Here is a 27386-nt window from a genome sequence, read left to right on the forward strand (position 1 = left end):
CTAGCACAGAAACCTGGTCTCCCTCAGCCCCCACTGGGCCACACTCACTTTAGTGCTGAGGGGAACTTTCACAATATAGTTTTGTCTCCCGTAGCCAGTCACTCCTCCCTCTTCCCCCAAAAGGCAAATCCTGGTGCTTCTCCCCCCACCTGTGCCCTGTGTGCTCCAGCACATTGACTCACTCAAAGAACCTGGGTAAAGGGACTGAATAGCCCCCAAATCCTGTCTGATTCACGTACACCAGCTCCTGGTCAATACGTGTGTCTCCCCAGGGGTATCTACATCCACCCACCCCAACACCACAGACCCTTTCACTCACCACAAGCTCTCATCTCCAGGCACCTATTCATCCACTTCTCCTCTCATACGTATTCACCCACTCTCATGTATCCACATACATTTCACACACGGGGACCAAACCCACCTTCATTATCCTCCATGGCATGTTTCTGCTTTCTGTGTTCAACAAAGTTCTGACCAATACTTGCCTTCTGCCACTGCTGTACATTGTGCTGGGCAATGGATGTTTGCCACCATCAATCTAAGAGGTGCCTGAATTTCAGAAGTGGTAAATATAATGTAAACGGTAAATGTAAATTAATAGAAAAGATAGACTCCTTTCCTTGAAGGTCTAGAAAAGACACACCAAGCAAATACAGAACAAGACGATACACTAGTAGACACTAATCAACATCTAGAAATGTTTTATTGTACAATGCAACCATGCATAATTGATTTTGTAATAGCTTGAATTAGAAATGAATAAAAATAAGTATGTGATGTAAGTAGTTGAAGATCAACCAAGTGCAAAAATGGGATTTTAGTTATTCAGACAACTGAGAAGTTGGAAATCACAGTAAAAATAACAGGAAGAAGGATGATGTAATTTTTAACAAAGGGAATTGTCAAAAACAGACATTTGTGGAGGACGCTGCATGGCACAAGTTTCTCTAAGTCCAAAAACGCTGCTCACATTTTTTTCTTTTACAGATGCATATTCTTTGGAAGATTAAGACCTTGTCTACACTGGGAGTTATTTTGGAATAGCTACTGCAGAGTATTCTGTGCAATAGCTATGCCCATCAAGTTCACAGTGTATAAAATCCTGAAGATTCAGTCCTTTCAGCAGTCCATGCATTCTTCAAGACAGGTTCACATCCTCTAACACACTCTGCAATTTACTAAATCAGGTGGCCAACCTGTGGCTCCAAAACCACATGCGGCTCCTTGTATAGGCACCAACTCCAGGGCTAGAGCTACAAGCACCAACTTTCCAATGTGCTGGGGGGTGCTCACTGCTCAACCCCTGGCTCTGCCACAGGCCCTGCCCCCACTCCACCCCTTCCCACCCCCTCCCCTGAGCCTGCTATGCCCTCACCCCCGCCTCCTGCATGCCACAAAACAGCTGATCAGGTGGTGTGGGGAGGCGCTGATCAGGGGGCCTGCCGGTGGGCAGGAGGCACTGGGAGCTGGGGATGATGGGAGGCTGCTGACGTATTACTGTGGCTCTCTGGCAATGTACATTGGTAAATTCTGGCTCCTTCTCCGGCTCAGGTTGGCCACCCCCTGTACTAAATAATAAGAATTTTCCTGGTTCCAGTGTCACTCTTTTTACTGGTGACATCAAATAAGAGAGTGCTCTTGCACAAATTTAGTTCCTTTTAGGGTCCTACTAGGTGTTACAGCTAATAAGGACATTATATTTTAGAAAGCCTGACAGGATCTTCAAGTTAACGGTTCTAAAACAATGACTATGTTAAATATCTAAAAACCCATGAAAGAAAGAAGAAAATGAGATTATCTTGTTTCTAGAGCTCAAGTGTCAGCAGCATTCTTTGCAAAAAACACATTTTTGGATTAACACTTAGGAAAAATGATATCTGTAAAGCGGTATTTCTATAGTTTTCAAACTGATTCAAAACCAGAATAATCAATTTAACAATGATTTTACAAAGGTATTTGAAAATCTACCTGAACCTATTTAATATTTCTTCCTTATTTAATACTTTATTTAACATCTCACTTCCTTAAATGTGGTTTCTAAAGGAAACACACAGGACCCAATTTAGGAAGGTACTTAAACACCTGCCTACCATATGAGCCCTCGCTTTGACTTCAATACGATTATTCCTGTGCTCAAATGTCTTGCTGAATCAGGGCCTTAGAGCCTGATCCAAAGCTCACAAGACAATTCAAAGACTTCCAGTAACTTACTGGGCTTTGAAACAGGCCCTAAAAAAAGGCCCCTTGAGACACTAGGTAATAAAATGTTAAATGTATTAATACTTTGCTAAGGGTGAATAAGGAAAAAAGCTGACATCAAAATATTTTAAATGTAAACAATATTTTTAAAATGTGATTTATTTATAGATAATTTTTCAATTTTACTAATAATTTACTTGCTCTGTTCCAAAGGCACTCACAAAGACGGTCTATCTCAGTATATTGAAATAGCATCTATCCTAGGTCTGTGAGGACATTTGTACAGATGCAAGGGTTCACCCACACAGAGCTCCTTGCTGGACTGAGGCCTTAATAGCCTATTATACAGTCATTTTTTAGCTTTATACTAGCAAATGTTACATTAATATTCATGGTCAAATTGTTTGACGTCTCATATCTGAAGATTTATTTTTTGCCTCAAGTGACTCCTTGCTGACAAAGTTATGGACGACAGCCAAAAACCCCTCAGCTAGAAGGTTATGACATGCATTTTACTACTTATGGACCAAATGCTAGAGACCATCTTTTTTGTTTCAGTAAAAGTTATCCTCAACAGGTGATATTCACTAATTTTACTGCTGAAGAAAGTGATGCAATTAAGAGGATCGAAAGCTTTAAATGTAGCAAAGTTTTGAAAGTCCTTTCTCTCTGGACTTTAATATTGTTTCACATGCTAATTTCAGCATAAAATTTTCCTTTGATTTTAAGATCTATTGTATTTGAAACAGGTCACTTCAAAAGTAATTGTTTTTTAAATAAGATGACAAGATATGACCTTTGGGGCAAAAATGATATGAGTAAGCTATCAGCTGCTGGCAGATATTATAGTGGTAGCATATTTCTGATATCCTAATTTATGAAGTGGCGATCATCATATGGCTCAGAACAATCGTATTGCTTGTAACAACCATATTGAACAGAAAATTCCAGAAAGTAATTTAAGATTTTATTTCTCTCAAATCATGTAATGAATCTATATGCTTCATCATCTGAATATGATCTCAATGAAGTTTTCACCTCTCCCAATTATTTTATCTAAGTACATTACAGTTACGTAAAAAATTCTGAAAAGTGAGCAAAAAGATAAAATATATTGTCAAGAACTTATTTATCATTTGATTTCTACTCTCTGCTCTTTAACCTCATAGAAGATTAGAAATATTTTACTTCACTAGTTTTGTCCTTTCCAATTTATGAAATATTGGGGTAATGTTTTCCTCCTACACCCAGTTTTTTTCAGCTCTGCTTCCTTTCATTCTTTTTGATATCACTGTCACAGACATTGACACAGATCTGGAAATAAATTTTGTCAGTTAATTTATGCTCTGTCTGCTGGCTGGCTATTGGTGCAATAAAACAAAATAATATGAACCTAGTTTTCAAAAGTGTTTGCTTAAACTGCAGAAATGAATGGACATCCGTGCACTGACATGCCATCTGTATATGGAAATTCATGATTTGCACATGTAACTTAGCCAAAAGTTTTGAAAAACTGGCCCTGTAGTTATTTTTCTTTAATCATTTCTTGTACTCAAGTACTTTAAAAAAAAATACAGTGCAGAATACTAAAACAATTTTAAGGTAGATCAAATTTTGGACTTAATCTACTTTTTAGTGAGTGTCTTTTTGAAATAAAAAGTTTTAAAAATATAAAACTTTATTTCATCCTGGCTTTCCTGTAATTTCATTTGTGGAAGTATTCTACCATCCTCGACACTTCTGCCAAAATAGAAGACTTTGACAACTGAAAGTAGGGCAGATACAAACTGCTCATTTTATATGCTGTGTGTTTACTTTAGTATGTCACAGCATATTAAATACATCTGAGATCTTCTAGTATGAAATTCTAAAAAGAAAAATACAAATGCTCATATTTTAAAATGTTTAAAAATTAGATTCTATTTGGTTTAACAATCGGCATATGCCCTGGATAATATGAAAACAAATTAGAGTTACCTTTGAATATTTCTAATGACAAGCAAAGTCTACCGGAATAATAGGTGCGAGTAATTTACTAAATTGGATGTATTTTCTTTTCCTCTAGAGCAAAAACAGAATAAACCAAAATAACTTCATTGTTTATCACAAGACTTTAGTTACTTTTAAAACAAACTGAATATCTTACAGCACACAATGTATTGTATACTTCATGCTCCAATTATAAAATAATTAGTGAAGTGATTTTAGAAGACTACTGTTAATAACTATGATTGCAAGTACTCTGTCAAAAATATCTGCTTGAAAAAAGTGTCTCAGTATTGTCTCCCCCTTAAAAATCTTGCTATCCTGACACTGGTCTGAAAGTATGACAGGATTGCCCGTGCTTGTCCAAATTTTAAAACATTAATGCTTCATATGAGAATATAATTACCAAATTCAGAAATGAAACATCGCTCTAATACAATGCAACATTAAAACAATATATTACTCATTCATATGGTGAGGCACTTTTGCTCGTATATTTACAACACTTGTAAAATAATAACATCCTAGTCACTTTTACTTGACTGTAGCTCTCTCTTTGTAATTAGGCCTACAAACAATACCACAGTATTCCTGGCAGTTTGATGAATTAGGTGAGAAATAAAATCTTTAAAATAATAGTAGTTTGATTCTTGATGATATCATTAGGATATGTATCATCCAATTCCTCATTAGAGACCACCAATTTGAGGTTGCATTGTTGCTATATTTAAACAATGTAAATGTCATCAAATGTAGACTATATCTAATTGGGAAATTAAGCAATTATCCTCTGTTTTACTTCTAAAACTGGAAAAGCAGCATCAACACAATGTATTGATTAATTCAGCAATTTGCAAAATGCTTTGGAATGCAAGGTCAGGGATATCTTTCTAGTTAATCCTGAACAGTTAAACTTTCCAACATTTTACTTAGTTGGCAAAGTCCACTGCTTTAAATGCAGTTAGGTTTGTTTCAGTAACCCTTTTTATAAAAAGGATAATGCTTATAGAGTAAAACCAGTTGAGAACTGCCAATGCCCACTCCTTCTAACTTCCCCCCATCTCATAACTTCAGGAGCTTGGGTGTTACATGGAGCGCCATGAAGGCTGTAAATTATGGATATTTGACTTTTTTCTTCATGTCCAACTAGCTAAATGTTACATCATAAAGACACTTCTCCAGTAACAATTTTAAATGCTTATTACAGCTTGAGGTAGACTGATTTTGAAGCAAAGCTCTTCTACACCTTGATTCGCTCATGACCGACTTCCTTTTGGACCCTCCTCCTCGGAAAAAGCTTTCGTTTAAGTGCAATTAGCTGAAAGGTTAAAAAAATAATTAATATTTAGTTTTCCCAAACATCAAAGGGGAACAGGTCATCAAATTTTCTTCCCACAAACCCCATAAAACCTTGACCATTTCATAGCAATCAAGTATAAAAGACTATACCCTCAATTTTTTCCCTACACAAGAGGAAGGGAGCAATTACTCAAACTCTCTTCTATTAGGCTTAGGTGTCTCTATTAGATTTGTCAATGTCTGGGTCAAGAACACTCGAACAATAGTGAGTGATTATTTCCAAGACTTATAATATACTAAATCTGAAAGTGCATATTTTAACTAGCTTAATAAAATAACTGGGCACAATTAATTACAAGAGGATTACCACAAATCTGTCTGTACTTAAATATAAAATTTAGAGCTTTAGTCCTTTCACTAAATTAATTATACCTTCGAAGCCAAGTTTTTATACAGCAGGAGTTTCCAGTAGCTAAAAAAGCTGCAAACTTGGAGAGTTGGGGAGGGGCAGCACACACAAGAGCTGTAGGTGACTTTTTTTTAATAGGACTAAATAAAAATATAATGGGCAAGTTTTCAAAAATTACACTTTCCTCATCAGATCATGGAAAGAGTGAACAAGATTAACATAGCAGCATAGAACAGATACACAGGAAAAGAAATTGGACAACAGCATGGTTCATTTATTTTTTTCCATCAAATACAAACACTACAATAGAAATAAGGTTTATCAACAGGAAACATAACAGGCAAACATAATTTTCAGTGATAAGTTTGTTATCTAAGGCCCTGATCCTGCAAACAAAAATATGTGATTAGTTCCACTGACTATGTTTGAGTTCAAAGGGACTACCCATGTGCATAAAATAATTCTCATGCCTAAGGGTTTGGCGAACTGGAGACATTTTCTTTTGGGACCTAGTCCAAAGTCCATTGAAGTCAACAGGAGTCTTTCTAATGACTTCTTCAGTGGGCTTTGGATCAGATGCTTTCTGCCCTAAGTTGGATACTGTCTGGACCAGCTGATCAGTATTTAATCAATTTTTCCTAGTGTTATCTTACTTTGCTTTTGATTGATAGAAATATTTACAGGCTAGGATTTGCAAAAGTGACTGGTGATTTTGAGGACCCAAACTGACACACCCTAAATGGACCTGATTTTCAAAAGGTGCTCAGCACCCACCCTTTGAAAGTCAGGATCCTTTAAGGACTCGCAAGTAAGTCACCTGAAAAATGAGACACCCCATAATCACGAATCACTTCTGAAAACTTTGGTCAAGGTGTCTTCCTTCCTTTATTGTTCCAAAACTTCTTTACTACATGTGTTTTATATGCCACGAAACAGTACTTCAGCTATTGCTCAAAACCCCTAAAAAAATTAATTCATTTTATAGAGACGACACTGTATACTACTAAAGTTGTGTATTTGGATGAAATTGTAACTTTTACCTGTTCAGCAAAAAATGAGATGACCGTAAACACAATCAATGTCACTAACACACAATGAGTCCAAAATTTTAGCTTGTCTCTGTATGCTCTCCTGTACAAAAATGGAAACAGAGTTTTATATATTAATGTTTGTACCTTTGCACTGACATATCATAAAGTTCCTAACATTCCATTGAGTAAAAATATCCAGATAAAGAGAAAAAAATATGCACTATTGTGTAACAATTTACCCCTATATAACTTGGTTTAAAAAGCAAAATGGTTATTTGTAAGGTACATCGTAAGGTCTGCACATATTTATCATAACAAATCTTTTCAGTTCCAGTGAACTGTTTTAGTAGCATGCTGGAACAGCTCTTGGGCCCACTCCACAGTATATAGTTTCAAATGTAAGGCCACTGTGTTTAAACATGGTTTAAACTCAATTGTAGCTAAAACTGGATTTCTAACAGCATTTCATCATGCTCTAAACCAAGTGTTTTTCAACACTGGGTTGTCAGAATGTGCTAAAGGGTCACATGTGAGGCCTGCGGAGGGGGAAATTCGGGAGAGAGAAGCAATGTGGAAGGCCCTGGGGAGGCAGCTGCAGAGCCTGTCCAGCACTCACCCCTCAGCAGCTGCTCTATACATTGAGTTAGATGCTGATACAACACAATAGCTCACACAGAATGTGGAAGAGAATCTGTAAAATTTACCATTCCTGAAGCTCATGCATATGAAGGAAGCGGTTCCGATATTCTCTTGGCAGCTCAAACTGAGACGGTATGGGAAACATTGATTCATAAAAATCCCGAAGCACTGCCTTCACTGTCTGAGCATCCTTATGATTGTGATCAATGTTGTCATTTAGGCAAACAAATTTTCTAGAAAAACGAAGAGTCAATATTAGGATATTTCTTTTAGTATGATAACAAAGCTATTTGCAAACTGTATTTTTGGTGGATATAGATATACTCGAATACAGGTAACAGCACTCCTTATCTTTGCATTTATCTGATTAATTTTCCAGGTGTTAGGAGTCAAGGCCTTCCTCATCCACTGAGCACGTAGGGTGGCAAGAAGTCCCAATATCTGTTGTACCTAACACATATTACATTTGCATCTGTCCTGTACCATGTGTCTGTGTGCACCACTGCCCTCTAATGGAATTAATAGCAGATGTTTAAGAGTGAGTCATCTCACAGCCCTCTGTTGATTATAAAGATCACAGAGAACAGAAGCCCCAAATTACAACACTAGCAAGATAGTTTCATGGGTCACTTATAATTCATGTTATTTTCTCAATATTATAAATGATAGATTGATTTGCATTGTATTAGGTGCTGCAGCACAATACTAATAGTTAAACCATTTATATTGCATTTTTCAGAGGCTCTCATGTGAAGCAATGGAAGGTAATAGTTTTACTGAGGGCAAAATTTGGCCCGAATAACCTTTACTGGTAATGACGACACATAAGCCAGACAGAACATAACTTGACTTACAGACCCCAGGCTGAGCTTAAAGGTTTGGTAGTCAGAAAAAACTCCCACACTTTTACTGGTAAACTGTGTAGCTCAAAATCTCATCTCTCTCACCAACAGAAGTTGGTCCAGTAAAAGATATTACCTCACACACCTTGTCTCTAGAATGTATATGAAAATCACCAATAAACCAGGATCCCCACAATGCCTCTTGTATAGAGTCCAAATAGAAAGACATTGAGATCTAGGTAGTGCTATTTGTTGTAACTGAAGCAGCATATAGTCTGCCTGACAGCTGTGTATCCTTGGCCACTCTGAGGTGGTGTTTGGCAGCAAAATGTCCTTTCCTACATATGGGCAAGGTTTTGTGCCCTATTTATATTGCAAGACAAGAGAGCCTTACTTTTTCCCCAGAGAAAGAAATCATATCTGGTAACATATGCCTGGTAACTGCTAACCTTTGTGAAGAAATGGGCTCAGTCAGCTGCTGTACAGTATAATGTGTCCTTTCAAATAGCGGAGAAAATAATATTTTGCATGTATTTAGCACCTGGCCTTCCAAAAGATCTAAAAATGGTTCACCAGCTACCTACGTAAAGCTTAACTGTCACCATGCTACTCTCTCTGGGGTGACGGACACAGTCTACCTAGATCTTTATATTCTGCCCATTACCTTAGAATCTGTGTGGCAACCAGGACAACTGGCACACATTGCTCTACACAACAGTGTGCAGAAGAGATATTTTGTCTTAGTAGAATTAAGTAAATCAAATGGATTTTTAATATCCAAAAAGAACAGAAAGCACCTCAGTTTTCAAGGTTTTGTCCAACAGATTGTCGGACAGCAAACAATGGAATTTTATTCATTTTCTTCACAAGATGGAAAGACTAGTTCAATTCTTTCAGGATTTGAAAGGGCAGGTCCAATAGTTCTGGGTATTCCAAAACTGATGCCTAGACCACAAAGCTCTCCCTTGCTTGGAGCACTTAGTAAAAACCTTTTACATGGATCAGTAAATAAGCAAAAAATAATACTCTGAAGTCATCAGATGAAAAGCACTGGATAAGGCTTTACAAAGTTGGGAAAGCATTATCACATTTTACACCTGAGGAAAGAAGGACAAGGAGAAGTTAAGTGAGTTGCCCAAGCTCCCACACTGAATCAGTGGACAAGCTGCGACTACAACTCAATTCTTTTGACTCTGCATATCCTACTCTAATATAGAATGCCGCCTGCAAGATACTCCAGAACTGTAAGAGCAAAGGGGGAACTCTAGGTTAAGATTCAGCATTTCTATTTTCTTTCCACTCCTTGCAGAGTTAACTATAATTGAAGGTACGTCTACACAGCGAGCAGCAACCCGTAACAGGGACTCTCAGAGCGCTGGCTCACAAGGCTCATGCTATGGTGCTACAAATAGCTGAGTAGACGTTGCGGCTCCGGCTGGAGTTTGGGCTTTGAAGCCCATCTTCCTCTCTAGGCTTCAGAGTCCAAGCTCCAGCCAGAGCTGGAGCATCTACATAGCTATTTGTATCGCCATAGTGCAAGCCTGAGTCTGTCAACCAGGGCTCAGAGACTCGCTGCCACAGGCTGTGTAGAAATATCCTGAGACGGTAGGTAGGTGGGGCAGAACATTTGACACTGTATACAAAGTAAATCAGCACGCTGATTTGGTAACAAAGGATCTTTCAAAAATGTTTAGACAAATGCCTACATACTGTAATATTCAGTGTCTTCAAATATTTCATATATCATTTAAATATTATATGTACAAAACAGATCACAAAGTGGCCAATTCTTTAAAGCCTGTGATATGATGTTTGTGATCTGTAGAATCCTATTCAAGATTAAACTCTCAGCAGCAGCTGCTGAAGTTTTCTGCAAATTTCCAATGGTTTTATAAATATAAAAATTTAGCAGTGGTTAATGAAAAAGTCAGATACACAAGTTATTCTGCATGACCGCATGAAAGTTCTTCACAATTTTCATCATGTTTTTTAGAATATTCAACACTTCTAGTTCATTACAAATATGAAAATTATGTGGCAGAAAAAGTAGGGAGTGAAAATAAGTTGCAGTGCTAGTGACAGAATAGTGTTTATTTATGATTAAGACTGCAACCTGATGTTTAAAAAGTAATTTTTACTCACAATTGCCTTACACCTAATAAATATTAGTAAAAGCACCCTGTAAAATGAGATGTTTGAAGCTGTCTCAAGGGAAAATAAAGCAATCTCAAAACATAGAAAACAATTAATGTGTACCTGGGATTTTTTCTTATATCATCTAGCTGGCCAACTACATGAGAAACGTTGGTGCGGATCATTTTGAAAGCAATTTCTTCTTCTCCCATGATTTCAAACCTTAGTATTATTAAAACAATTTTTAGATTAGCATAACAGCGTGAGTCAGGCATTATGAACATGACATTCTACAAATTAAATGTCTTATTGCTGCACTGCTCTACATCTGATTATCCTTTCCCCCCCGCCCAGAGTTGTTTAAAATTTGGTTCATCTCTCAATATATTTACTCAAGGAAGCTAACTCACTACAACTGGTACTCTTACACAAAATCTCTTTTCTGTACATTTTAAAAAAAATTGTTATTAACCTGTTGGAAAATTAAGACCTGAATTCTCATACTCACATTGGTTAACTAGTGATCTCAAAGGAAGAATGTTAATGAGACTTCCTGTAAACTATGTAAGCCTCTACTATTTACAAAGTATGCTTTATTATGTTTGTATCACATATTCTTAAAACCAATCTCTCTCAATCCCTCCCCTGCCCCTTCACTCCCCACTCTGAAAGTCTGAAGGGAAAAAAAAGAAGTATTTTAATTAGAGAGGACTATAATTAGGATTAGGATAAAACTCTAATCTTACGACCAATTCCTGAAAAGATTCACACATCTGTTTAACTTGACAAAGGTGCATAAGTCTTTGCGAGATGTGGGCCTTACAATTAAATGCAATAAATTACAAATATTGACAAAGCAGTAGATGTATGAAGTGTAAAGTCTCGGAAAGAAATCTATAGGCTAAAAGTACCTTTGATGCCGTGTTTAACTGTCCCACAAAAGTTGCCATTCCTTTTTTCAAGCTGCCCCATATGTATGGAACATTTTTCTTATTTTGTCAGGCCTGGCCACTACCACCTCCTCATTTAAATCCCTCCTTTTAACAATGTCCACAACACCAAGTAAGCCAATTACAATCACTGTATCTTATATTAAAAATTAATAAAACCACCAAGATGAGCCTTAAACTGAGTAACATAATTTAAGTGAAATCTCTCCACTGTATTATCCCCTGAATGCATCCGATGAAGTGAGCTGTAGCTCACAAAAGCTTATGCTCAAATAAATTTGTTAGTCTCTAAGGTGCCACAAGTACTCCTTTTCTTTTTGCGAATACAGACTAACACGGCTGCTACTCTGAAACCTATAATTAATTATATTGTGCCTCATCTTTCCTTGCCTCATTCCCTCCCTATTGTGTTTGTCACCTCATCTGTTGTGCCATGTCTAAAATCAGACTGTAAGCTCTTTGGGGCAGTGGCCTGTTTATGATCTCTGCCAAGCATTTAGGGCACTTTGAGATGTCATTAAATAAATAAATGGCCAAGTCCTGGATCAAGCAGCATCTGTGACCCAAAGCCTTCAGCAGTTCTATAATACAGTAGAACCTCAGCATTATGAACACCTCGGGAACGGAGGTTGTTCTTAACTCTGAAATGTTCACACCTCTGAACAAAACGTTATGGTGGTTCTTTCAAAAGTTTACAACTGAAAATTGACTTAATACAGCTGTACTATGCTAAGAAAAATGTTGCTTTTAAGCATCTTAATTTAAATGAAACAAGCACAGAAACAGTTTCCTTACCTTGTCAAATTTTCTTTTTAAACTTTCCCTTTATTTTTTAGTAGTTTAAATTTAACACAGTACTGTATTGTATTTGTTTTTTGTGTGGCTCAGCTGCTGCCTGATTGCATACTTCCAATTCCAAATGAGGTGTGTGGTTGACTGGTCAGTTCATAACTTTTAGATTCTACAGTACTGCTAGATTCTGTAGCCACTTAGGCAATGGGAGACAAGTTTCAGTGGCCTCCCAAACAGCTCTCCCACCTTGGAAGAGGAGTCTGATTGTCGAGCCCATCTGGCGTATGTGGCATTGTGGAAATTAGATCATGAGTTCCATCTCGGCTGAAGGGCCACCAAAGAAACTAAACAGGCTGTGCGGCTAGTCATTTCCCCTGGCTATTAGATCTGACAGAGCTCTGAGCTCAAGAGCTTAGACAGATTCCCAGCACACACAGGGCAGGACAACAATGACCCCTCCCTAAACCAACAGAAGAATCCCATTCTCAATTCTCAACACACCTATTTCCTTGCAAGAAATGCACAAGGCAGCTAGGGCTACAGTAGCTTTCCTTTCCCCAGCAGAATGAGGAAATATGAGACTGGGATCCCCTCTCAAGCAGATTAACATATACCACAGGCAAAGCAGAGGAAGATTCCTTCTGCACCTTTTTATGCCAGCAGTCCTTAGTATCAGTCTGTGCTGCATGCAGTTAATTTACATAGCCATCTGGAGCTATTGTACTCCTTACAGTTACATAAACTAGGGTCAGGATTTGGCCCAAGGAAAGGAATTGAGGCGAAATAATAGTGATCGTTCTCTGAAATACATGTAATATGAAAAACGTTTAGGCTACCAAAAGTATATTATCACTGAAATTAAAAAATAACATATCCTTTTTGGTGGTGAAACATAAAACATAAGTAGTTATCTCAGCATCGCATTAATAATTCCTAAAAGCCTAGTGCCGCAAAAACTGAAATCTAAAAAGCAACCAACATTTGAAGATTGGAGCCTTGGCCACCAGGAAAAGAGCTGAATGCTGTAATAGAAATACCCAAGAAAAATTCTCAGAGATTCTCAGATGCTTTCCTGGAAGCATCTAAATGATACTATTAAATGCATCGGACTCCCCCTCCAGCCATCTCCCCCTCTGCCCACTTCCTTCCCTCTTCTTTTCTTTCCCCCTCCTCTGAAGTTTGCTTCGGTTCTTTATCTTATTCTAATAAATTTTCTTCTTCAATTTCTCTGTACATAAAATAAGGATAAGGCCAAATAAGATTTAAAACTATTTGGATTTGTATAAACAATTTTTGTCTGTTTGTAAACTGTGTAATACAAATATAAATTAGTTATTTTAAACATTCCTTTTACATATAATTAAATGTCTCCAGTATGGTAAAGGTTAGGTAGCAAATGGTTAACACATTAGTAGAAGTTTATGTATAATTTGTTATGTTTCATTTGTGTATGTATAAAAATAAAGAAATAAAATTTAATAAAAAGCTAACAGAAAAAAAATAAGTAGTTATTAATTCTGTTTTTATTTCTGTTCAAGTACCACAAATAGGAAGCTTTGGATTAAATTTATTTTAACATGTACAGTGCAGTCTATGATCAATTATGCATTTTCACCTCTCATCTTATTACTATGTGTTTACAAATATTATACAAACAATTATAAAAAATAAAAATAATATAACATACCTATATTTGTTTTTGTCCTTGTATGCCTTACGAATTCTGTCAGTCACAGGTTTACAGTTAGTTACCAGATTTTTAGTCACTGGAGGCTGTAAGAAAATACAACTGGGGTAAACAACATCCTTGCATAACTGCTCTATAAACTATATTATTAAAAGTCTCCTGGAAAGAAATGCATTATAAAAAGAACAGAGTTCTACAATCTCCAGAGAACTATACAAAACTTTGCTCCTAGGATGAAAATGAGAAACAATCAGTTTGGTTAGAAAAAGAAGGGACGTTGGTGCATTCTAATATTAGTATTTGTTATACTTTCTTTTTACAAAAAGAAAAGGAGTACTTGTGGCACCTTAGAGACTAACCAATTTATCTGAGCATAAGGTTTCATGAGCTACAGCTCACTTCATCGGTTGCATCCGATGAAGTGAGCTGTAGCTTATGAAAGCTTATGCTCAAATAAATTTGTTAGTCTCTAAGGTGCCACAAGTACTCCTTTTCTTTTTGCGAATACAGACTAACACGGCTGCTACTCTGAAAACTTTCTATTTAGCTTCTGCATTCCATCTCTAATACAATATTCACTAGTTGAAGCAGGTTGGACAGCTGATTTTGGCATTCCTGATGCAAGCCAGTCAATGCCAACTAGTAAAATTGGTCAGGCAAGCGCTAAAGAACAGCTGATGGGTATTAAGCTTATTATTCCTAGTCTGAACTATGTGGAAACAACAATTCTGGGAACCAAATCTCTATTCCCAAGGGAAGTTTTCTACAGTGCTACATTGATTCCTACAAATTTAGCCCTTGCAACCCAGAAAAGTAAAAATAAATTCTGCCTCTGTGCTAAAAACAAACACTGTTATGTCACTATTTGAAGTGGACTTAGAAATGATAATGTTAGTACTCATGATTAGTGCTTAGATTAGTGACAGTTTATTAGCACTCCAAAGAGATTAAAATAATTTAAAATTGTTCCTAACTATTCAGACTTACTTTTAACTCTATCCCAAGTAAAGTTTATTGCCTCTCCTCAAAGTTTCACTTTACTGACAAACCTAGACTGAACCATTGCATAGTTTTGCAAACTTCACTCAGATGATCACAAAGGTGTGAATACCACAAAAGACAATGAGGTAATCTGGACTGCAACGTGTTGAATATCTGGAGTTTTCCCAAATATACATTTACATTTCATCAGACCAGGCTGATGCGGTTGATCAGTATTCCAATTCTTGCTGAAGAAACAACTGCCAAGAACCAGCTCCTTTAGGACAGCCTGGTCCCCTTGGTACATAAATTCATGTATTTTAAAGGACTGTCATTGGAAGTAATTATTCTGTGCTCCATGATTTTCTCTGCCTAACAAGTTCATTTCTGAGTACAATGTACCACAAAGTATTGGTTTGAACCTATAAAGCCCAATTTAGCAAAGCACTAGAGTACATTTTTCAAAAGCAACCTAATGACTTCATAACCTAATGGCATATCTACACTACAAAACTTCTGCCAGCATCATTATGTCAGTCAAGGGTGTGAAGAGGTGTGATCACTGTCCTACATAGCTGTGCCAAAAAAAGCCTCTAGTATAGATCAGCTTATATGGGCAAACTACAATTTTACTGGCATACGTCATTTAACAAAGGGGTATGGAATAAACACCAGCAAAAGATGAATTCACACTAGAAGCACTTTGCCATTATAGTACACTAGTACACCTAACCAGCAAAGCAAGTAGACATGGCCCAAGTCCCATTTTCAAAAGTGATTTAGGCACTGGAAGCCTAAACCACATTAAAAGTCAATTGGAGTTACTCAAAAGTATCAGAATTATGAGGAAAGCATCTCAAGACTAGGTACACACAGAGCTAATCTCTTCACCAAATTGGAGAAATTCCAGATCAACACTTGTCTAGTGCCATCAAAACCCTCAGATAAATGAGGACAGTGCATATTGCCTCTCTGGTTCAACATGCTGAACTACATTTCACGTTTTGAAAAAAGGACAACCTTATAAATGTCACGTATGTGAAAATTTGCATTCTTTACTTTTGTGGAGAATATTTCTTGACCTTAACAACTAGAAGTGTGGTTTATAACAGTTTTATACCTAACATAAGAAATCTGCATACATGCTATATTTTTTGTGAATTATTCTTAAAATTGCGCAGGGAAAACAATTAATTCAGTAGATACAAGCTCAGGAAATGAGACAAAATTTACATCTTTCAGGCTAAATATTTTCTTACCAGATTGGGATCATAATAAGATTCCTGAGTTGGAGGAATGACATTAATCTGAGTGATGTTGGAAGGAAGTGCTTTAGAGCAATTTATCAGCATTTGCTCCAGACTTGTCAAATCCTGCCAGAAGGAGGAAAGAAATAAATCCATTACATATTTTCTCACTAACATGGTTCTATAATTATACTATATTCCTTCTGTATTCAGAATGTCTAAAAGTACCTTTAAAATATTAGCTACAAAATGTATTGGACTATTTTTGCACAAAATCAAATACAGGCTATACCCCAAATATATACCCCATATAGGCTATTATTCAGCAAGGTATTAAGTACGAGTCTCATTAAAGTCAATGGAGCTGCTCACCTATGTAAGGTCAGGCATATACTTAAATACTTGGCTGAATCAGGGCCACAGAGGCACAACCAAAGCAAAGGAATTGCCCTTTCCATTTGAACATCAATAAAATTGCACTATTGATGATTTCATGTAAATTTCAAAATTTGAAATAACTTATTAAGTTATTTAACAATGGGGAGGAGAGGAGGAAAGAATTGGAGAGAGGGGAAAAAGGTCTTCTCATTAAAGCACTGGCCTGGAACACAGGAGATCTGGCTCTAGCTCTAGCTCTGTCACTGACTTCCTGCATGATCTTTGGGGCAAGTCACTTATCTGCGTTGTGCCTCAGCTCCCTATCTGTACAGTGGAGATAATACACATTGTCTGTTTGTGTCTTTAGAATGCAATCCCTTCAGGGCAGAGACTGTCTTTTTTTGTTTGTACAGTGGCCAGCACAATGGGGTCTTAGGGTGCTATCTTCTTATAAATATATACTATTACGCTACTTCCTTTCTCTCACCACTCCACCTGCCTTGTCTATTTAGTTGTAAGTTCTTCAGGGCAGGGACTCGCTCTTACTATGCATATGCACTGAGCCTAGGACAATGGGGCCACAATCCTGGTTAGGACCTTTAGGCACTACCATAATATAAACAAATACTAAGTCATTTAACATTTTATTTTATATTATGTTCAAACCAAATGCCTTACTGAACTCAGAAGAAAACAGATTGCTCTTCTACTACAGCTAAAACATTAGTGATAGTTTGCCTGAATGTTATTTAAAAAAAAAAAAAAAAGTAGCACATATTAAAACTTCCATTGTATGTTTAAGATTTAAGAATTGCCTTATGTTGCTGTGTGTGTTTGTTTTCTCTTGCGATAATGGTCATATTGAATTTTACAGCTGAAGTAACAACAAAAATGGTTTCTGAAGAAAATGTACCTGCAAACTTAAGGGCAGTTCATGAATTCTTGTAGCCAATGTGCGAATCTCTCTGTCAGACAAAATGCCTGACTGATCTGTATCAACTTCATCAAAAACCTGGGAAATATTCAGTGGCTGAACTGCACTCATGAGGTAATAGAAATATGAAAAAGCAAACTGCATATCTTCCGAGTGTCTCACTTTGTGAAATGAGGTCTTGTCAAATTCCTCAGGAAACCTGCCCAGATACAATACAAATCAATTCACTACTTTGCCACCTTAAAGTGAAACATTCCTTACTGAAGAAAAGTACCTCATCTGAAGTTCAAAAAGTTCTCCAAAGACTACTTATTTTAACACTGTTGTCCTAATGAGGGAATAATTTTCTCTCCCCCCCTCAAAATACAAGTTTAAGGAGCAGTCAGGCTCAACCCACAGACAGGTTTCAGAGTAGCAGCCGTGTTAGTCTGTATTCACAAAAAGAAAAGGAGTACTTGTGGCACCTTAGAGACTAACAAATTTATTTGAGCATTATTACAGCTCACGAAAGCTTATGCTCAAATAAATTTGTTAGTCTCTAAGGTGCCACAAGTACTCCTTTTCTTTTAACCCATAGACAGTCAATCATCAACACAAAGCTATAAATTCAAGGGAGCAGACACAATTACAACAGCTCTGGAGTTTCACCTTATTTCAAACAAAGGCATACTCACATATCTTGTAGTTCTTGCATAACAATGCGGTCAATCATATGAGGCATGTGAGCAGGGACTTTCCGAGATGTAAATCCAAATTTGCTGTTTAGAAGTTTATTTACATATCGGAGGGAATCAGCAAATGTATCTTTCAACTGCCTGCCAATTCGTTTACCATCAGTAAAGTAAGACATTTCCTTAATTAATGCCTCTTCTTCCTAACAAAATGATAGGCATAACCCAGGGTTACATTATTAGAGATCCTAACACACACGTATGTTGATAATTCCAATGAAGTACTAAGTGCTTTTCTATATTTGTAAAACTGTAAGACGTGTCAAATGTTTTTGCTCAAACAGTTGAGTTCTCTTTTTTTTTACAGTGACAGTTTAGGCCTGAAATGTGACCTTCCTTAAAACTCTCATGCACCGACAGGAAATGACATATGGAACCTCATTTAATTTATTAAATTTTAATAGAAAAGCCACTATTTGTTGCAGGACATGTATGTAATATTGCATTCCCTTTGATGGCTACGCACCTACAATTAACAAAATCATGTCTCTGGAGTATGGATTCTATGTAGAAGGAACCTTCAATCAAAGATTAAATTTAAAGAGTTAAAATATCTTACATTTTAAATGGAGCACCTCTAGTAGTTGAAAGCAATTAGGAGCAACCTCTGTCAAATGACTCTGTGTGTTCTACCTTCTTCCATTCTAGAGATTCCCAGAACAAATTTTTTGGGCTAGACATCTGGGAAGGATTTCCTCCTGTATTCACTTGATCGGTTCCTATAAGTTTTTGTTGGCATAATAAAACAGACACTTAACTTACCTTTTAGACCCAAAACTGTAGATGGAATTTTCTAAAGATTGGATTTATACAAAAAAATAAAATTTTGTATGTATATACAAATCTACATGAGAACTAATTTAAACCTTCCTTTGCAGTGCTGTAAACCTGAACAACTGCATTGTGCCAGTGCATGAAAACTAGACTGCAAAATTGACTAAAACCCAACTAGAGAGAAAAAGTGAACTTGGACAGTTCTTTCATCACCCATGGAGAAGCGCAGAAAGTAAATGAACAGTGAAAATAACTAAAAGTAAAACAGATTTTAAAAATATCTCTGGGGTTTTCAGAATTTCAGAATTTGCCACATAAGCAAAGAATGTTTCATTGTGATTTTCACCTTAACTGTATTCCATTAAATTATGCATAAAGCAAAGATGACAAATTTTCTGAAGTGATATATTTTGTGTTATGCATTAGGATACTCACATCAAGAAGATCTTGGAAATACTTATTTTTTTCCCATGGCAAAAAGCCTTGATCACTTCCAGTGTAATATTGAAGTTTCCTTCCTGGCAACACTTTGCTGCCTGCTGTATCTACGTTGGCATGTGGCTTGTTTATTTCCATTTCCTCTTTTTTCTCTTCCACAGTCTCCACATTTCCAATATCTTTTGACTTATGGGTTTCTTTTGGTATGAGTGCATTCAGTATTTTCTCTCGAGATCCATTTTTATTTCCCATGTTCTGGATTACAGGCATGGATTCAGAAATTGATTTTAGAGGAAACTGCCTGTTTACCTTCATTGTCACAACAGTACTCTTTGTAGCTACTGACTTTGAAGGAACTGCTTCATGTTTTTTTGTTACAGCTTCTCTTTTGCCACTGATTAAATCTTTATCAGGCTTGTGCCAACTGGTAAGGTTCTTCTGTTTTTTTACATCATCATAGATACCTTTCCTTTCCATGCCTGGCATCTCCTTTGTTTTTGTCATTGTAGGTAACATTTGGAAAGATCTCAGAAGAGCAGCCTTTGATAGATTATAACCTTTATGAGTGATATCACCATTTTCTAGCTTTAAATCCAAGTTCCACAGAGCCAACCGAACATCTTCAGGGAGGAAAGACACATTTACTGCTGGCATTACCACATCTTCAAGAAAACTCTCCTTTGTGTTATTTGGACGTTTCCTGACTCTTGGAAAACGTTCTTCTTCAGGAATATCCTCAAAAATCATTTCAGCTTCTGATACTGAAGGTGTAATTTTAATGAAAGTGTCCGATTTCTGGGTGGAAGTTGTGTTCAATTTTGGTTCCTCTCTGGTATCAACCTCAACAGCTATCTGCATTTTAAACTCTTCATCATTTTTATCTTGAAATGTAAGATTAAAATAGATCACAGTTGCGTTCATTCCACTGTGCATTACAAGGTGGATAGTCTTCCACTTGTTGGCAACAGAAGCATGACGTATAATTGGATTATCGCTATAGGCACCCTCAATTCCTTTCTTGGCTATTTCAGCAAAGCTGAAATAGGGCAGATATTCACCTTTTGGAATAATGTACTGGGTTTGATTCTGCTGGAGAATCACCTTGTACAACTCGTCAAAGTGATCTGGAAAAACAAAGAATTAATAATTTATCACCCTGTCATTTTTCTTCAATCCCGTTTTAAGCAGTAATCAAAATATCAACAGAGCGTGAGCTCAAAAATGGTAACTACAGTAACTGCCAATTTTTCTCATTCATTTATCCAAATAATGGATCACCATTTTATAACATATTAAGATTTATAAACTTGCCATTCATTCCAGTGGCGATTCTAAAGCTGTGATCATCAGACTTTCAATTTCCACCTTCAGCATTTTTATGGCACGTTACCACTTTCCCTCATTTATTTTAAACTACAGATCATAACTGAAACCCCCAAATTTTGCTTTCACCACATTCTAATGGATACTTTTATGTTTCTTTAGATGAACTATACTACATCAGCATATCTTGGCTAGAGACCTCAAAAATCAACATGGCCAAAATGAACTTTTTCCTTCCGCCCTAATCATCTCCACCACTGCTGACAAGTTCGTCATCCTCCTAGGATGCTATGTTGGCATCTTACTGTACTCCTCTCACTTTCTCCACGTCCCACATTCAAGCTCTCATCAACCTCTCATGCTTTTGTCCTTTCCGCTCTATTCCTACAACAAAAACCTTTTTGGCCTTCTTGCATCTCAGCTCAGCCCCTCCCACCTACATAAAAAGCTGCTAATATCTACCACTTAACTACTATGACCACGTCACTCGCCTCTTTGAACTGGTCCATTAACTTCCTCTGGTCTTCAATATCAAATTCTAATTTCTTACATGAACATTTAAGACTCTGCATAACTTCACACTACAAACATCTCTGTGCTCTCATTTCTTTATACTGCCTGCACTCCTCCCAAGCCTTTTTGTATCTTGCTCCCATTCTCATCTTCATATTCTTTTCCATGCCATCCCTTATATTTGTAACTCCCTCCCTCTCCTAGCATCCCTGAAATTTTCTCTTCCTTCAAATGAATCCTTGAAATATCATGTGAAGCCTTTCAATACTAGTTCAGAGGTAAGTATCTATAAATGTGTCACTGAGATTAGGCCATGGTGCTTGTGTGTCTGTGTTGAATTTTCTAATTTAAAACGTAAGCTTCTTGAGGCAAGGACCTTGATACTCTCTCTGTGTTCTGTACAGCACCAAACTCACTGTCCATACTTAATAAATAACTGCTCAAGAAAAAATGAAATCAGCCCCAAACACTCTTTTGAGTGAATTTGTTCATGAAACAACCACCCATACGCATTTTCCCAAGCTGGTAATACACTCACAGCTCTTTTCCCTCAACTCTGCAATGTGTCTTAACACAGGACTCCACAAGCAATAACTACAAAACAGTAACATACAGTTCTGAAGAATTCTCACATGAAGACTGTCAATTATGTATTTTACATACCTTGCCCACAGTCACCAGCATCAAATCCACAAGAGAGGACATTGCATGCCTGGTCACAGAATTTATCTGCCAGCCAGGAATTGGCACAGCCCTGGTTACAATAAGAAACTCCACTGATTCCAGCACCAAACTGCCAGGGTGGGCCATTCCCTGCTCCACCACCTCCACCACCACCAGCAATGTAACGACTACCTCCACTGTTCCCTAAAGGAGGGTAGAGATGTGGGGGGGAAAACATCCATTAAAACCCTTACTTCTGACACGGATTACTCTCCGCTACTATTTTAAACCTCATTTGTGAAAATTAGTTTGAAAAAAAAAGAAGACTCTTACATACTAACATCAAATCTTAACATTAGCGGATTGCTAACTCTTCCCCTATAAACTACTGTGAAATCTACCCTATGTTAACTCTATCTTAAATAGGAAACCCCTGGTCTTAAGAAGACCAATTTAAATATTGCTAAGGTTACCAATATATATTTGTCCAAATTTTAATTAAAGACAAATTTGTGGTAAGCTACTGATTTTTGCTACTCCCTTGCTGGTTGCTTGAGATCAGTTTTCACTGTACATTCTACAGGAGCAAATTTATTTACTAAATATTCTTAAAGTAAAGTACAGTTCTGTGCTGCAAAGTGGCTTGCTATTATGGTGTTCCATGTTTTTTGTATTACGGATTTCCAGATACAGTTTCTTCAATTCACAAGTAATCACTTTTTTAATTCTTGTAAGTATCAGTACTGCACAAACAGCCTGGGAACTGAGAGTCAAGCTAGACTCTTTCCTTCTCACACATCACTAGTAACATCTTTTGTAAACTATGAAGTATGGGGAATAGAACTCTCTCGCTTGACACTGAGGTGGTTCTCGTTCTATTGCCCTGCGATGGAAAAGTGTCTGCGTCCTGGCGAAGAATCTCCTCATGAGGGATTGGGAAGGTGTTTGTGGTGGTGGTGGGGACAGCATGTGAGAGAGAGAAATTCGATGGAGTAACCATGTTAGTAATTTCTAGAACCCACCTATCTGTCAAGACAGAGCCCCAATTGTGGGCAAAAAGTGAAAGACTTCCCCCAAAGATTTGTGGGGAGGAGGGGAAATAGAAGTGGTTGGCGTCAATAAAAGTAGGCAATTATTGACCGAGGCATCAAAAGTACCTCCTTTAGCAGGTGAGTGGGATTGGGTGGAGGTCGTGGTAGTAGAGGGTCCTGAAAATTGAGGTCTCTGAACCCTGTTGCTTGTGCAGAGGCTCAGCTGGGCACCTGTGGTAGAATGTTTGTGGAGAGAATGGTCTTTGCCTATACACCTGGCTGTAGTTTTTTCTTTTTGGCACCAGGGTATAAATTCTCAGGAAGTGGAAGGTCAATCTAGAGTCTTTCAGTGAGTGCAGAGACTCATCAGTTTTCTTGCTGAACAAGTTTGACGCAAACAGTAAATCCTCTCTGGAGAACCCCGAAAAGTGAAGCCAAGACTCACACCTCATAACTACACCAGTAGCAAGCCCTGTAAATGCTGCGTCCACCACATCCACTGCAGCTTGTAAGGATGTTTTTGCTACTAGCTTGACTTCTCTGATGAAGGATTGAAACTGGGCTCTGTCCTTGAGGGGAATTCTGTCCTTAAAGTCTACCAGCCTAGATCAGTTGTTAAAATCGTATTTTGTTAACAAAGACTGATAGTTAGCGATATGGAATTGCTGGCTCATAGAAGAGAATACCTTACTTCCCAAAAGGTCCAACCTCTTTGAGCCCTTGTCAGCCAAAGGGTGTTGCAACTTTGCTCTTTACATGGCTGCCTGAACCACCAGCAAGTTGGGCACTGGTTGCATGAAAAGAAATTCAGCTCCTTTGGCTGGGAAAAAATAGTGCCTCTCAGCTCTTTTATGTGTGGAGGCGCAGGAGACTAGGGTATCCCAGACCACGGTGGCTGGCTCCATGATAACCTCATTTACCAGGAGTGCCACTTTGCTTGGACCTGTTGGTTACAGAACGTCAAGGAGACAGTGTTGGGAACTTGGACCTCCTCCAGTGGGATCTAAAAGTCATCTGCTATCCTCTGCAGTAGCTCCTGGTATTCCTTAGGGTTGTCCAGTGAAAATGGAGTGATCACTTAGTCCAGAGACGAGAATGAGATCCCTGTTGGTAGCGTAAATCTGGCTCAGTTTCCTATACTACTACTCTAACAGATCCGGCAGATGCCATGTGGGAGAGGTGCTGTAGGGCCCATGGACAGTTCCTGGGACATTTACCATGCAGGCCCCAGTAGGGACAATATGAGGGATCAACAGTTTGAGAGGACCCCACAGCATCAGGTACCAGTAGTCCCTGGGAAAGTCATATCTGGGAGTAGGGCATCTGGATGTTCTGCACTCCCTCTCAGGACTCATCTCTTTGCAAGGAGATGAAGAACAGGCCAGAGCATCTGACTCACCCAAGTCAGAGACCTGTTCTTGTTCTACTGGTAGGGCTGTCGGTACCAGAGGATGAACACGCTTGCCTGAGGGTTGGAGCAGAGAGGGTTCCTGTGTTACTAAAGTAGTTTCATCCTCTGCTGTGGCAATGTCTCTCACAGAATCAGGCCTGAGAGGAGAGGGGGCTAAGGATAAGAGAAGAAGATATCCTCTAGAAAGACTTAAGTGTCCCCACATCCCAATGTTCAGGGCACTCCTGCAGTCGGGAACAACAGTTCCGATGTGTCCCGAAATGTTGAGGGTGGATTGTCCTCCCGATGGTGGGCAGGTACCGCCAAAGGGTCAGGTCCAACATTCTGAGATGGAGCTGGAGAATGCCAGTCTTTATGTTTAGGAGTTGGAGCCAACAATGGGACTGACTAATCCTTTTTCTTCTGTGCTATACCCTCCTGCCTGGGAATCTTAAGTGATCCTGAGCCTTAGAATCTGTGTGCAGAGGCTCACACGACCCAGACAGAGACATGCAAGGGGATCTGTCCTTGTATCCATGAGTGCCCTTTACTCTCATGCAAAGCCCTGACTGATGATTCCTTGTGCTTGGCAGCTCCATGCTCCACTCCCAAGTTCACACTCACTGGGCTGCTTGTCAGTCGGGGCCAATGTTCGGGGGGAGGAGAGAGAGAGTCAGTCTCCCTAGCCCAGATCAGCATGCGGTCTCATGACCTTCTCCATAATCTCATGAGCTTCACAAGTTCACAGGGGAAACAAGCGGCAAATGCTGCACTTTGCAGAGAGATGCATCTCACCCAAAAAGCAGAGGCAGTGTTGGTGGTTGTTGCTCACAGAGAAGGAGCGAGAGCAAGAGACACAATTTTTAAACACTGGTACTCTGGGCATAGTTCCAGACTGAGGGAAGGGATTCCCCTAAAGCTATTCTAACTATACTATATAAAACTCTAATTCTATTAAATATAAAAACTATCTACAATATCTATTTACAGGCTTATAAGAAAGAAGCTGGAGAAATCTGCACACAGAGGGTTCCGACTCAGGCCATGTAGTGGTAAGAAGGATCAAGAAAGGCATGAGCCTGCACTGCCTTTTACATCCTCACTCTGGAGCACAAGGAAGGCTATTGTGCATGTGTGAGTCAACAGACAATGCTTATTAAGAATCTTCAGACTCAGGAGCATGGCGCTCACACATACCCACATGGGAAATATACATAGGGACCAGCACTCAAAGAAGAACTCTGAACATTCACAGGAAATAGTCAGTAGAATGAAAAGATGCCATTTTATAGAATAATTTTTTAGAATAAAATTTAACTTTAAAAGACAAAAACACTGATAGGACTTTTGAGAAACTCTGCAACAAGAGCATCTAGAATTATTTTAAAATACAGAGGGGAAAACATTCATCTGCATTCTAATCCTGTGCATACATTTACATCCCAAAGCTTAAAAACAAGATTTCCCTTTTAAGAAAATGCACCAAAAGCTCTTGTGCTTAATAGTACTCACTTATATAGCAGAGAAGAACAATTCCCTCCACAGCAAGACTTACAAGTGATATTCTGTACCCTATATTTTATTCAGGAAGTCAGACTAGATGAGCACAGTGGTCCTTTCTAGCCTTATATAAATCTATGAAAAACAAAAAATCACCCTCATAAAATGAAGTATCTGACAGGAAGAGAAATGGAAGGGGAAATAATGTTCTTCAGTGTGTTCACATCTGGAGAAAGTTAGGGTGTTTAAAGGTGGAGAAATGGATGTCAAGACAGAGCATGTTATAGTTAGACCCTCAGGTCCACCATGTCAAAGACATGACCATCTGCTAGCTTCACACTGGACAATAAGTACTCAAAATATGGATGTGTGTTGAACACAAACATTCATAAGGACCAGGCTTGAGGAGGTGGTCTAGACTCTAGCCAGAGCATGCTCTGTAACAGGTTTTTAAAACATCAGGAAAAATCTGACAGAGAAATGAGTGTGGATAATCTCCTTAGCAAAAGGAATGAATGACAGAGCATGTAAAATTTAAAAATTTACTAATCTCACAAAGTAAACTTTGTATTAAATACTCTGGCAAAACATTCATACCTAAAGTCCAATTTTAATTTAAAACTCAACTATATAATACTGAATCCGTGATATGAGAGAGAATACACAGCTGTCAAAAGTATGTAAAATGCCATTATTAATCTTCAATCTTCCCTTAAAGAGGGATTCTGGTCAGAAGAATGATTCTGAAATTGATATCTTATTACTGCTATACTTCTTCTCCCTATAAATCTTCTGAGTGATGTGTGCTTTGTTCATGAGTAAAACCAACATTTTACTACCATCAGAGCTGCAGAGCTAATAGACATTAAGGCTCAAAGAACCCTCCATCTCATCTAGTTAGATCCGATACACAGAGCAAGATTTCCCTGTGTACTGCTCAAATACTGTAATTTGAAGCATGTTATTTCCCACATAATGAAATGTATCTTTATATCTGTAAGAAAGACCAATTTATTTTTTTCTATTAAAAGGGGAATTGTTCACATATACAGGATAATTTACCAGTTACAGAATTTTTGTAAGAAAGTAGATTAATTAATTAGTTTCTGAATTCTCTTACCAATGCAATCCCCTCCATCCCAATCACATGCTGAATTATTACAGGCCTTATCACAGTAACCATCTTTAATCCATGAGCCAGGACATCCTTCAGCACAGTTTGGCACAGGCCAAGTCAAGTAAACCTAGAAGGAATAATATTACAATCTCAGTTTTTCAGTCAAATAAGCAGACTTAGCAGTTATCTATGCATACTGCTTTACATGTTCAAAGACCTTTATGAACAATAATTAATTCTTAACACCTGTGAGGCTGGTAAGTATTATCCCCTTTTACAGGTCTGCAAAATTAAGGCTCAGAGGTCCACACAGTAAATCGATTAAAGAGCCAAGAGAAGAATACAGGACCGCCTGACTCTCGGCCCTGGATTCATTCCCACAGACAATATTTATAT

General features: G+C 38.0%; 1 protein-coding gene across 2 annotated transcripts in view; it reads right to left on the minus strand.

Moving 5' to 3' along the window:
- Window positions 1-687: 687 nt before the first annotated feature.
- GNPTAB (N-acetylglucosamine-1-phosphate transferase subunits alpha and beta) overlaps window positions 688-27386 on the minus strand; it is a 70242-nt gene continuing 43543 nt past the window's right edge. For both annotated transcript variants that reach the window (XM_048831299.2, XM_048831288.2), the window contains 11 exons: window positions 26994-27117; window positions 21953-22156; window positions 19451-20577; window positions 18185-18384; window positions 17490-17709; window positions 16211-16324; window positions 13971-14056; window positions 10665-10763; window positions 7632-7799; window positions 6937-7027; window positions 688-5506 (listed from right to left, as the gene is read on the minus strand). In XM_048831299.2, coding sequence (XP_048687256.2) covers window positions 5429-5506; window positions 6937-7027; window positions 7632-7799; window positions 10665-10763; window positions 13971-14056; window positions 16211-16324; window positions 17490-17709; window positions 18185-18384; window positions 19451-20577; window positions 21953-22156; window positions 26994-27117 — 2511 coding nt within the window. In that variant the 3' untranslated portion in view covers window positions 688-5428. The remainder of the gene's footprint in view (window positions 5507-6936; window positions 7028-7631; window positions 7800-10664; window positions 10764-13970; window positions 14057-16210; window positions 16325-17489; window positions 17710-18184; window positions 18385-19450; window positions 20578-21952; window positions 22157-26993; window positions 27118-27386) is intronic.

Source organism: Caretta caretta, chromosome 1 (genome assembly GCF_965140235.1).
Source record: "Caretta caretta isolate rCarCar2 chromosome 1, rCarCar1.hap1, whole genome shotgun sequence".
Classification (NCBI taxonomy): domain Eukaryota; kingdom Metazoa; phylum Chordata; order Testudines; family Cheloniidae; genus Caretta; species Caretta caretta.